At 34.5% G+C, this 12,892-nt stretch overlaps 1 protein-coding gene, 1 long non-coding RNA gene and 2 other non-coding genes across 14 annotated transcripts; all 4 read right to left on the bottom strand.

Annotated features, from left to right (window-relative positions):
• Positions 1-1,132: 1,132 nt before the first annotated feature.
• On the bottom strand, positions 1,133-3,579 carry LOC113691298 (uncharacterized). Its single transcript, XR_003448660.2, has 2 exons — positions 3,368-3,579; positions 1,133-1,821 (listed from the first exon to the last, which is right to left on the bottom strand). It is a non-coding gene; the product is annotated as an uncharacterized lncRNA (long non-coding RNA).
• LOC113694372 (U6 spliceosomal RNA) lies at positions 3,412-3,514 on the bottom strand. Its single transcript, XR_003449329.1, has one exon. It is a non-coding gene; the product is annotated as a U6 spliceosomal RNA (small nuclear RNA).
• A 917-nt stretch (positions 3,580-4,496) lies between the features above and the next one.
• Positions 4,497-11,942, bottom strand: LOC113694207 (hydroxymethylglutaryl-CoA lyase, mitochondrial-like). Of its 11 annotated transcripts, none has more exons than XM_072053293.1 (10): positions 11,641-11,942; positions 11,027-11,286; positions 9,684-9,840; positions 9,350-9,529; positions 8,803-8,883; positions 8,543-8,706; positions 7,711-7,871; positions 6,338-6,453; positions 5,417-5,443; positions 4,497-5,219 (listed from the first exon to the last, which is right to left on the bottom strand). In XM_072053293.1, the coding sequence occupies exons 2-10, from the start codon at positions 11,269-11,271 to the stop codon at positions 4,971-4,973; spliced, it is 1,380 nt and encodes a 459-aa protein (XP_071909394.1). In that variant the 5' UTR covers positions 11,272-11,286; positions 11,641-11,942; the 3' UTR covers positions 4,497-4,970. The 11 variants fall into 11 exon arrangements, 8 of the variants coding, with proteins under 8 accessions (XP_071909394.1, XP_071909396.1, XP_071909395.1 ...); XM_072053295.1 differs by having other exon boundaries at positions 7,711-7,847; XM_072053294.1 differs by lacking the exon at positions 11,641-11,942 and adding an exon at positions 11,407-11,610.
• Positions 11,769-11,871, bottom strand: LOC113694384 (U6 spliceosomal RNA). The gene has a single exon (XR_003449340.2). It is a non-coding gene; the product is annotated as a U6 spliceosomal RNA (small nuclear RNA).
• Positions 11,943-12,892: the final 950 nt, after the last annotated feature.

The raw sequence follows: 12,892 nt of genomic DNA, 5'->3' as shown, positions 1-12,892 counted from the left end.
GAAGGGAAAATAGAGTAGTAAAAATTTTATTGAATGAAAAATTATGAGGATAAAAAAAAAAGGAAAAGATATTTTGAGGATATAGAACATAAAGTAGTCCAGCCAACACTATTTATTCCACTTATAGAAACAAAATTTTGGGGGAAAAGAATGCATGGCCTTTGGAATTGGCTTTTACATCCTACAAAAATGGAATGGATTTTATCTGATTGTGCTTTCAAGGTGGACATCTGCTGGAGCATGGATGTACATTTTGCTACTTGGACAAAAGGATAATAACATTGAAGACAACTTGTCATTTATGTGGTACATTTTCAATGCCAAGAATCACTTGGGGAAGTTTGGTTACCAAACAAATATGTAGGCCAAAAAGAGGATCCTTTGAACCCAGAAATGCTAACTTAGATTTGTCCATATCTTTGTTTAGAAAAGTTTCTCCAACCTTTTTCTCCTTTTTATTGTAAAGAATCACATGTATGGGCATCTATGATAAAATCAAGAAAGAGTAAACGCAGCTTTAGCAAGCTCCAGTTCAGTACCCATAAAACCACTTGAAGACAAGACAACTGCTTAGAGAAAAACTCAAAAGAAATCAAAGGACAGAGCCTATCTTGATATAAGAAAACAACCTGGCGTAATCAAAGTACAGGCAAGGAAGCTTGATATATCATTTGTACATTCTTAAGCCGAATGAGCTACTCAATGCCTACACAGGTTTAAAGCACTCTCCTGCTTGGATAAGAGCCATCAATGGCCATCCTCCAACAACTAGATAGAAACATATCTTTGATCTGGTGAAGGATGCTAAAGTTTTAAAAAGTGTGCTACACCACTTGAGCAAGCTCTTTCACAAGATTCAAGATCAAACATTTGAATTTTAACATCTCATTGTATGTTATGTTATGATATAAAAACAGAAAGCTAACAGACAAATCAGACATACTGGAGTGTCTACAGCACTGTAATATCTACAGCACAATCAGACAAATCTACACTTCCCAATGCAACATAGCAAACAAAAGTATTGACATAGATCAAATCATTCTGTTCTAACTAAGGAATTCTTAAACAACAATTCATTGAACATACTGCAGTGTTTCTGAGGAGTCAGAAATGCAGATTATGTACTCCATTAAGTTCAATTAGTAGCATTAATCATTCTGACCATGAATGTTGGTTGATTTACAAATTGGTGCTCCAAAAATAATGTACTCATTCAGAAATGTTGAAAAGAAAAGGCTTTTTACATGAGCATTACTGAACTTTTCTGTATATATATGCGCCATAGACGGTAGAAAAAAATAAAAAGGTTTTCTTCACTATTGCTATTTTACTGCAATGATGAGAAATATATACATTGAGATTTTCATGGACCAATAAATCCTTTGCCACTAAATTGCATGGAACTGATAATAAAGCCAACCTCCCAAAACCAAGATATTCTCTTTCAGCTTGGACACACGAGTTACCACTCCACTCAAGGCATCCGAAAAACCTTACAGCTTCAAGGCATTTGCAGGTATATTCCTTAGGCCAACATAAATGCTTGCAGATGAATTCCCAACTAATATAACCACCACAAGATTGACATTTGTCTTCAAACCTAGTCCACTGAGAATATAAACAACATCATCAGAGGCAACATTCCAGAAGCACCTTTAGAATTAGAGGAGGCCCTGTTCTAGTGGCTGAGGTTGAGGCCCTAATGATTAGAGGTCTTGGGCTCAAATCCCCCTTTCCCCTCCGCACTTCTTAAATCGCATCCCTCCCCTGCAAGGGAGGATAAAAAAGCACCTTTAGCGTATTGAAAATCCCCAAGACCTGATACAGCAGAATCAACTCCATAAAATCCAATCAATAAACAAAGCTGCCCTTAAACAAGGACATTCTGCTTTGCAACAGCTTCAATATAAAGCAAATATGCAAAGATATACTACATCTAGTGCCAAGTTGAGGTTAGTCGAAAGTTTACATGAATTACTCAAATACGGGGATTCATTAAAAAAATTTAGTCTACCTTCATTCTAATACAGAACACATACATGTCTTGCATCTTTAAAAATAGCTAAAACCTAGATATAGAGAACAACATGAGCCATTTTCCACCATGTTGGTAGTCTTATTTTAAATGTCCATTGAACATTAACTGTAAATGTTGAACTCAGAAAAGGGCTTCAGACCAAGAACAACGACCGATCTCTAGACTTCTTTCAATTAATTTCAACTGTTCATTTCCAAGGAGAAATGTCATAGCTTATTGATGTTTCCAAAACTTGTTGTTCCATCGATGCACCAGATATAAGATAAGCAGTTAAAAGAAATCAAGTTGCGACAATCTAACTGTTTGCTTGAATTCAGTGAAGGCAATTAATATAAACCAGTGATGAAGAACTTCGACAAAAACTAAGCAAGAAAGGAGTTCAAACAAGCAGAAGCAAGTTCATATTTACATAAGACGGTCTTCTTATGCTCTCCCCACTGCAGAAAACATACAATATCACTTCCTCTCATATCAAAAAGTAACAGCAAGGAAGAAAAGCCATAAATTGCTAAATCATCAGACCAAACAGCCACGAGAGACTGTCATTTCTGAACATCATGTAGAAGAGCTGCTTAATAAGCCAACCTTCAGAACAGATACAATGATTTTCTAATCTTTAAGTTCTGAAGCAAGAATGTTAATTAATGTTATCCACTTTGATAGCAAGTATACAGAAAGGACGGCTGATGCAGAGAACTGCAATTTATCCTGCTATTTCATGAAATCAACTCTTGAGGAGTTGAATGGATCAATTATTTTGAAGGCTCCGTTAGCTACGCAAATCGATACCATATTTTCAAACACTGAATCTTCAAAATAACAAACAGAAAAGAAAATATTCAAATAAATACACCATTGGAGGCAGTCTAAATAATCATGTAGATCATCAGTAATGAGAATAGTCTCTCCTGATAAGTAAAGACAAACAAGAACCATCGATCAAAGTTCACTTCCAATAAAACCATCAATAACAAGGAAAACTGCCTACCAAACATGAACAAAATACCAAAAAAAAAAAAAAACACACACACACACACACACACACCCCACCCCTAAGGATTTTCGGAGCTAGCCTGGTTACTTCCTCTGTAATGTCCAAATTAATTAAACCAGAATTAATCTATTTATCAACCTATAACTAATCCAACAATACAACTTTTAAAAAGAGCATCTTTCATAGCAATCCCATATCAGAAAAATCAGTAAGCTATTGGATTAAATAAAGGGAAAACCCAGGTTAAGAAGATGAAGCTGATAACAGGACAAAACCAATTATTTCAAACACCCACATAAAAAAATCGATGCAGAAAGTCAAAGCACAAAAACCTGAATCGGGAAGTGGAATCAGTGGGGCTGGGTAAAGATGCCGAAAAAATTTGGACCATTTCTCGATTTGTGCGTGTCATCCTTGCGCAGGGGCCATGCTAATCTTCTCTGTATCGTTCCAATTTTATCGGATGTCCCCGAAGGGACGTTCGGTCCAGCCAAGGCAAATATATATAAAGGTTGCTGTCTAGTTCATTTTAGTCGATGTGGGACGAGTAGTTGTGGCTTTAGAATAGCACATATTACTTGCTGACTCTTATTCTTTTTATTTATTTATTTTACATGGCACAATAGGAATTGCAAAATATTTTCTTAGTCCGGTGAACCTATAGTATTTTTCTTTAATTTCCTAATTTATTCATGATGTTAGAGGTGTATAATCGCATCTTGAAGAATACACTATAACCAGACAAAATGTATCTCGAGAAAAAATATCAATGGTATATATTTTTCTGTTTGGATTGATCTATTTCAAAAAAATTTTGTGCATTATAAATATCCTTTTCAATAATTCTTTCAATTTTTAATAACATTTTGATCTCATATATATCAAATTACAATAAATGTTACAGTAATATTTTAATAAAAATTTTTAATAATGTACTGGCCACGCGAAAAAAAAATCCTTGTAAAAACTCTTACTGTCTTTTTATAATTGGCAAATGCTTGATGCGAGATTTGTGTGGAGTTTGACCGCAATGGTAGATGTGATCAATGCATCAAAATAGTAAATTTGCTCAAAATGGTTTTTTTTTTTTTTTTTTTTGGAAGCTTGCTAATTTTTCTATCATTACGCGCGAAAGTACAATTTTTAGTACGAGCCATCAATGGCCATCCTCCCCGCTACCAGCGTTGTAGAGAAATATATTTGATATGGTGGAAAATTTTGAGATTCTGAAAAATGTGTTTCCCAACTTACAGTAGCTTTTTTAAAAAATCCACAAGCAAACAATCAATCTCCAGAATCTTGTAGCTATGAAAGGCAAATACCATGAAATGAAAGCAGAGTCCGGACGGCTAGTTTATGTCCATATATGACCAAGCATTAATGCAGAAAAGAGTAAAAAAAGGCCAAAGGAAAACATGCAGATACACTGGAGTAATTGATCATCTTGCAGTGCTAATAATGTAATCAATTAAGTTCAATTTTATTGCATGGAGAACATAGCTGACTCCCTTACTAGAACTGATAATCAATAGTAGTTTTTAACTCTAAAGAACACATCCAGAACTTACAGATGTACCTGATATGAGTGACATAAATTGCAAAGAAAAACTTCAATGTCAATATCACAGGACTTTTGCACATACAATCAGTCAGCAAGAGCGAATCCGCCGTTGCATACCAAGAAAACAGAAGGCAGACAGATTTTAAAATGTTTCTTCGAAATTAGTTTCCACAAATGATGGTGAATATATACCCTGAGATTTTCATGTATGGCATGCAGATCATTGCTAGTGAGGACTGCACAAGTCGGATGAGAACGAAGAACATTCTGCTGAATTTGGATTGTAGCATCTGCAGGATATAAGTTGCTCCAGATATCCTCTTTCAGCTTGGATGCACAAGTTAAAACTACACTTTTGAGGTGTCAGAAGCACCTTACAGCTTTGAGGCATTTTCTGGAATTCTGCTCAGTGCTTTAGCAACCTTAGAACCAGGAGATCGACCCAAATGCTTGCAGATAAAATCCCCAGCTAAAATGACCTTCTCAAGATCAACATTTGTCTTCACTCCTAGTCCATTGAGCATATAGACGACATCCTCAGTAGCAACATTTCCAGAAGCACCTTTAGCATATGGACAACCACCGAGACCAGATACAGCAGAATCAACCGTACGGATCCCCATCTGTAAAGAAACTACTGTTAGACAAGAACCTGCTGCTTTGCAGAAATATTTTTATTCTTTGGCATACATGCAAAAGAGATATTACACCTACTGCCAAGTTTGAGGTAAATTGGAAGTTCACACAAATAACCAACAAGGAGGACTGATAATTTATTTAGTCATCTATCTGGCGGCAAGCTGCATCAATATTTTAGTACCATGTAATTCTTGCAGCTCCAAAATATCTGAAGATCATGTGTAGAGAGCAGCTTTAGCCATTTTCTACAGTGTCGTAGTGGAATTGAAAAAGTCTGCCTAACTCAACAGTAAAAAGAAAATTCAGGACAGTGATTTATGCCTACAAGCAAAAAGGACAGATAACTGGTTCTTTCTCAGGATTAACTTCAAGTTTGAGAAAGCTCATTGGCTAAATCATGGTACAACAACATATGGAAGCACTTGCACAGAAGACAAATAATATGATAAATAACAAGGAATCAAGTTAAATTAAAAAAAAAAAAAAAAATCATCCCATCTGCCCAATGAATATCATCAACGTAAGACTATTCATTGACAAAATTTCACCAGAACCAATGATTAAAACAGAATGGTAAAGAAAAACATATAACAACCAGGGGAGTAGCAAAATGATTAAACAAAAAGTATAATGATCCTTACTGAAATAACTTGTGTTAAACTAAATTAGTTGTACCAGTGTGATTAATCAACTAACTGGAAACTCTCAACTGATCCAGTCGCTCACGTAGTTCATGACTTCATGGCCTAGAATAGAAAATACATGTACATGCAAAATAGTACTCCACCTTGAATGGTATGATTGGGGCATCAGTTACCAGGGAGATAAAGTGATAGATAACAGCTTAAAGAGAATGCTTTAGTGGTTTGCTGAAATTTAAGAATATTGTGAAAATATGTTACAACAAATTTTCAAGAGTAAAATATTAATTGGAAATAATTAGTTTATAGTACAAAATGACCATCCAACAAGTGGACACATATTCAAATACTCAAAATAAACATAATACTCATTTTCAGATAAGCAGTGTAACTCTTGTAGAAAACTGGAATAAAAATATGAGCTTCCAATGCAGAAATCAAAATAAAAGATTACAGCATACTTGCAGTGATATGAGAATGTTTGAAAGAGCTTGTCCATAGGTGTCATGAAAATGGACAGCAAGTTTCTCTACAGGTACAACTTCAAGGACAGCTTCAAGCATCGGAACAATGGTACCTGACATTGAGGAGAGCGACGAATGGAACATACCAAAATAAGACTACAAGTTGTTGCAACCACAAAAATTTAACACTGAACAGACAAAAAGTGATATCCTCAGGTTTGTTTGACCAAGGGATTCTTCTCCTCAGGTTATGAAAATGGCGTGAGCAATGACTTGTCCAGTGCATATAATCATGTTCAATTGAAACCAGGAAAATTTCACACAAAATATATGATTGGCAAGTGCAGTTGAAGAACAGCTTATATATTTTAATTCCACCCAAACATCCAACTCATCAAAAATAAGAAAATAGAAAGAATAAAAAATGAAGAAGAAAGAACATATCTTCCCACCCTCAGTTTTCTTCTTATATTATGACTATAAAGATCAGTCTTAGGCATCCACCCAATGTTATGGTACTAATATCTAGTGTCCTCCCCTGCTCTACAAAGTCTTTCTTCCGTTATATTAACAAGTACTAAAGTCTTTCTTCTTAACGAATGCCCTTCCTGCTACAAAGACTGTCTTCCATTATATTAACGAGACAAGAAAAGTGTCAAAATGCACCAAGAGTTTCAGCTGGCTACTGATGAATGTCCGAGGTAATATGAATTTACACTGCTAAAAGGTACTACAATTTCAATGCTGGCGCCATGATGAAAAATGTAAAAGGATGAGAACATGTAAAAACAATATTTGCGGTTTTTAAATGGTTAGCAATGCCAAGCTCTGTAAGCCAATAGACGTGCTTATCAGGCAAACCATGGAAGAGCTGATGGCGGTACATTCTAACTCCTAGAATTCTAGTTTCCAAAAATAAGAAAAATCTATCTTCTACACCCACACATGCCTTTTCCCCAATTATAAAGGTACAAAAAACTGCCAAAAAGTCCTTTTGTCACTCTCTCTTATATATATATATATATATATATATATATGTATATGTATATGTATATGTATATATATATTATATATATATTTTGGTGGTGAAATTGATTGACCAAGTTTCATATGACAGGAAATCTTAGAACGACAGAGAAAAGGGAGACTATCCAACATGCCCAACAAGAAAATCTCCCTAATGGACAAATATTGAAGATAAATCTTCATTTCTTCTATCACTAGACAAAGATTATGTATTCATGTAACTTCTACAGAAGGGTGGTTGCACAAGTATTTGAGAGAGAAATTCACATGCGCGCTCACACATACATATATAGATGTGGAGTGTGTATGTTTGAGAGAGAGCGAACATGAGTTTTAAGCATTACCAGGAGTCCCAACGCCAATCGTGTCGCCAAGGGAGATTTCAGTGCACCCCATGTCAAGAAGTGCTTTTGCCACATAAACGACTTGCGAGGGAGATACTGCTCCTTCCACTGGACAGCCAACAACACATGATATGTACCTAAGGAAATTAGTGAATAAATCACTATAAAAAATCAGAGAAGAATGTTGCTTTTTCAAGGTATTGAAATGTCAAAAAAAAACTAATGGAGTAATTAACAAGGACAACCAAGGAACAACGTTGCCAATTGAAAAGAGTTGAGTAATGATCAGTTTGTAACAGGAGCTTGCAAAGAATGTATCAAAATATACATCCACAGGCATATTTTTACAAGCAAATTTTCATATGCACATATTGTTGCTTACATAATGCAGGTATCTAAACAAAAGACTTTGAAAGAAACAGAACTATAAAAAATGTTTTTAGACGTAACATGGGCAACTACGCCTAGTTGTAAATGCTGTACTCATTCACCAGATTTTTAGTACAGCATTATTTTTTATCCAAAGCTTGTTGAATTGATGTCATTGGAGGACAACATGAAGAAAGTTTCAGGTATTTTCAGAGATATTATAGATGCCAATCAATATGCTGCAACCAATTTGCAGTAAAAAACACGTAGTACAGTACATTTTTGTATAACTGTATATACCCTCATGCCGCTCAATAACAACCAGCTTCCAGGGACATTACTCTCTTTCCTATTGAAATAAAATTCCAAATACTATTTTGAAACAAGACTAACATACTTCAAGCATATGTTAAGCAGTTGAATTCGTCTGAATTAGGAGAGTATAGAGGATCAGATGGCATACCCACGGACAGGTATAGAGCTATTTCTGGCTGCATGGGCAACCTCACGGTATCGATACAGACTATCTTTGATGCTACAATTTATGTTTGACCTGGAAAAAGATTCAGAAGCTGCAGCAAAGATAGCCACTTCCTTGGCTCCAGCAGCAACAGCTGCTGCAAACCCCTAGAATAAGGTTCAGTTAAGATTTGCAAGCAGGACTTCCATCAAGCATAAAATTGAACTTGGTAATTTTAACAAATCAAAAGAAAGAGAACCCACTTTGAGATTTGGTGTCAAAACAGGAAACTTTGCACCTTGAACACATTGAATTGCCTCAAGTACATCCTTCGCATCTGCAAGCTACAATTTGGTTCAGTATATCTAAACATCAGGTAACAAACTACAATATTCCATGAAAGAACCAAAGTCCAAAGTGGAATTCTCAAAGACTACTAAAAGTAACTCATACAATGAAAAATAAACAAATAATAGGGATTCACGTGCTTAAAATACATTATAAGATTCCAACTACATCTGCAATCAGAACTACTAATACTAAAGTTATCAACAAAAGCTGATACCAGAGTTAGCATCCACAATTCTGAAAAACTATGACCAGTTGATCATTGCAAGAGTTTGTCACCTCATTCAGGTGGAACACTTCCATTGAACAATTTTTTAGGGTGTCTAGACCAAGTCAACCAGAGTTAAAAGTTGTTAAACAGATATAATGCTCTTACCAGAGGCAGGGTATGAGAGAACAAAAATAATATATAACTAGTTCAACTGTTAAACTGTGATATGCAATCAAAAAATTATAAGTTACCTGCGGCACCCATTTTGGTGAGACAAAACTAGTAGCCTCAATGACAGATAATCCTGAAGAAACTAGCATTTTTATTAGATCAACCTTCACAGCAGTAGGCACGATTGCCTTCTCGTTTTGCAGTCCATCCCGAGGCCCAACTTCCACAATCTTCACAAATTTAGGAATTGATCCCAAGAACTGCAACATTGTGGCGTAACCAAGTGACATAGCCCCAGCAACAAAATGCACAAAAGCAATACTGAGATTGCTGCAATATTGAGGAATGTAAAGGATTTTGCAGAGTATATTCAAACTGCGGCATGCAGTAAACAGATTCAAAATAATCGCTGACCTTGGTTTTCACATCCGAAAAGGACGTAGCACTGCTCTGAGAACTAAAATTACGTAATGGCATGTATAACATGTCATGTACTCGATTGGGGAAACAATATGATGATGCAACTGCCTTTTGTCCATTCCATGGAGATGGTCTTCTTATATTCTCATCACTGCATAAAACTTTCCACTATCACTTTCAGTTGTGTAATACACCCAAAAAAAAATCTTAAAATTTAAATTTGGAAAAATAATTTTGCCTATTAATATTAAGATGCAACAAGAAACAGTAATTGTTGAACATTATAAATACAACCACTTGATAAGCTTACCCTCAAAACAAGGATATGTTGTACTCTAACTTGTATGGGTTGGGAAATAAGCCAATCAAAATGGTGCTACAAACTAATATAGCTAATAGTGATAGTTTAAGTTGTCCAGCAGTTCAATTATAGATAAAAACATGAATTGCTATTCTGTGGCATACTGAACAAATCCTAGCACAAAAACAGCTCAAATTGTCATGGAAAAGTTTGAATAGATTCTCTAAACAGTGCACTTTTAATGATCACCTATTCCAATCATGTTGCACTACCCGCTATACATCTTACCTAAAACCAAACAAACTTCAAATGCTAGACTCAAAATCACAGGTTTCCAAAAAATGAGAAACATAAAATTCTGAACCAGCATCTCTGTATCTGACACATTAGGACGTAGTAAAAGTAATTGCAAATAACTTTAAAATTGGTACACTGTTCTTGACACAGTCCAAGTTGCACTCCTCTCATTGTATAATTTTAGACTAGTCAATCCAACAGCACCTCTCTATTGTCTACTCTAATAGCAGTCTGAGATACAAGTAAATTTCGTGAAATAAATCCATGAACTCTTTTCTCTAAGGAAGCCGGTGAGGGGCTTACCCCCAAAAGAACAAAACAATTGCCCAATATCCTCTTAACCAAGTAAAACTTCAGTTATATCCTTTTAACATTTGATTTCACTCGGGTAAGCTTCGAGCAAAAGTATACAGTTGTCTCTAAAGTATACACCTCTACTAATCTTGCCCTGGCAACTCTCAATTCCTTAGTCTGCTCCAATCTCCGAAGAATTCGATACTAGCAATTAAAACACCCCTGGAATTGTTGAAAAGATTAAAAAATTATAAACAAAGAATGCAATTGGGAAAAAAACACTAGAATACCATCTGATATCATCACCAACGATAATAATCTCTCAAGACTGTCAAAAACTTCAATAATAACCATTAATCATATCCCAAGTGCAATAAGATCAGCAAAAAACAGGAAAACCAATAACAAAATCTTGAAGAAAGCATACTAGGGAGCATACACTTACTTTCTATACTTCACTAGGCTATTGAAACCATTTACTCCTTGATTTTTGAAATTTTCAGCTTCCATAGCATCATTTCTGCCGCAGAAAGTATCGGAAAAGGAACCCATAAGTGCATTGGCACCACTGGTCAAATCTTCATGAGCTGAAATTGGCCTCTCGAAAGCAGGCAGTGAAGCAAAATATTTAATGGGCACAAAAGACCTCCACCTTGAAAGTTTACCATCAATGGCTTTTGCAGCTAACATTTGATATCAAACTAACTGCACCCAAGAAAAATAAAATAAAATAAAATAAAAATCTATCAACCGTTTGCAACAGAAGATTCCGATAAATCAAGCATAAATTTTTGAAAATTTATGACAAATTTACAGAGTACTTACAAAAACAACAAAATAAGAAAGTTTACAGCTTTTTCTATTTTGTTGATTGAAAACCCACAAACAATTTTGTGGCACCTCATCCGAAAGAGGAAAAAGTGAAAAAAAAAAAAGAAAAAAAGAGAGTTCAATCAATAGTGAATTACATGCTCTAAGAAAAACCCTCCTCCAATTATTTATATAAAATAAAACCCACATAAAGATAAAGAAAAAATGATAAAACTGTTTAAGACAAACCTGAAAGTGAATTGATAAAGACTAGCAGTGGACTGTTCTTGCCGAAGACGAAGAATTGGATAAATCAGAGGGATGATTTGGTAATTTCAGGGTCGAAGTGGAGGAGAAGGACAGGAAGCAGGGAAAAAAAAAATTTGGACCATTTCTCGATTTGTGCGTGTCATCCTTGCGCAGGGGCCATGCTAATCTTCTCTGTATCGTTCCAATTTTATCGGATGTCCCCGAAGGGACGCTCAAGGAGCAGAAGATGTTCTCATATAAACTGCCTAATTAGTTTCTGGAAAAGCGATGTGGGATTAGAAGTTGAGGCGGATTAACTATAGGCTTAAAGATTAGGGTTAATCATATTTTATCCCCTTAAAGAATACCTCATTTTTCAGTTTTACCCCCTGACCTTTAATTTTGCTCACTTAACCCCCTTTAATTTTGCTCACTTAACCCCCTTTAAAACAAAATTTCCCTTGCATTATTTTGACATTTCATTTACTTTATTTCGTTTCTTTTTTTTTTTCTTTTTCTCTTTCTTTTTTATTTAATTCTTCCTCTTTCTCATAAAAATTTTTATCTTAATAATTGAAATTAAAAAAGAAGAATAACAGAAATCTATTTTCTCCTTAAATGATTAAAAAAAATATTCAAATTACTTTCATAAAATATAATTTTTTTAGCCTTTCAATTCTTTTAATTTTGGGTTTTCCTTTTTCCTTTCTAGTTTCTCATTTTATTCTCAAGAAAATATCATAAGATGAAATTGTTTTCCTTTCTTTTATTTCTTTTTCTCTTTCTTCTCTCTTTTATCCTTCCCAATAGAAATTCCATTTCAACGAAAATTTTTGTTTTGAGTTTGTAATTGCATATTTTTGGGTGAAGGTTTAAAAGGTATCAAAAACTAATTCTTATTTTTTGTATGATACCACATGTCACAAATTTCAATTGATGATTATTAATCATGTCACAATTTCATTTTAAAATATTTTCTTGGGAATAAAATGAGAAACTAGAAAAGAAAGAGGAAAATCCAAAATTAAAAGAATTGAAAGGTTAAAAAAATTATATTTTATGAAAGTGATTTGAATATTTTTTTAATCATTTAAGGAGAAAATAGATCTCTATAATTCCTTTTTTTTAATTTCAATAATTAAGGTAAAGATTTTTGTGGGAAAGAGGAAGAATTAAATAAAGAAAAAAGAGAAAAAGAAATAAAAGAAAGGAAAATAAAGTAAATGAAAAGTCAAAATAATGCAAGGGCAAT

This window comes from Coffea arabica, chromosome 6c (genome assembly GCF_036785885.1).
Source record: "Coffea arabica cultivar ET-39 chromosome 6c, Coffea Arabica ET-39 HiFi, whole genome shotgun sequence".
Taxonomy (NCBI): domain Eukaryota; kingdom Viridiplantae; phylum Streptophyta; class Magnoliopsida; order Gentianales; family Rubiaceae; genus Coffea; species Coffea arabica.
The sequence above is the reverse complement of the archived record's forward strand: the minus strand, read 5'-3'. Positions and strand labels throughout refer to the sequence as shown.

Bases quoted from the DNA above. Each gene is read 5' to 3' on its own strand.
- LOC113694207 (XM_072053293.1), bottom strand. From the start codon at position 11,271: ATGTTAGCTGCAAAAGCCATTGATGGTAAACTTTCAAGGTGGAGGTCT. The intron at 9,841-11,026 runs GTAAGTGTATGC...AGTTTTATGCAG, and splicing joins AGCCTAGTGAAGTATAGAAA to TGATGAGAATATAAGAAGAC. The intron at 5,444-6,337 runs GTATGCTGTAAT...CATGATCTTCAG, and splicing joins ACATTCTCATATCACTGCAA to ATATTTTGGAGCTGCAAGAA.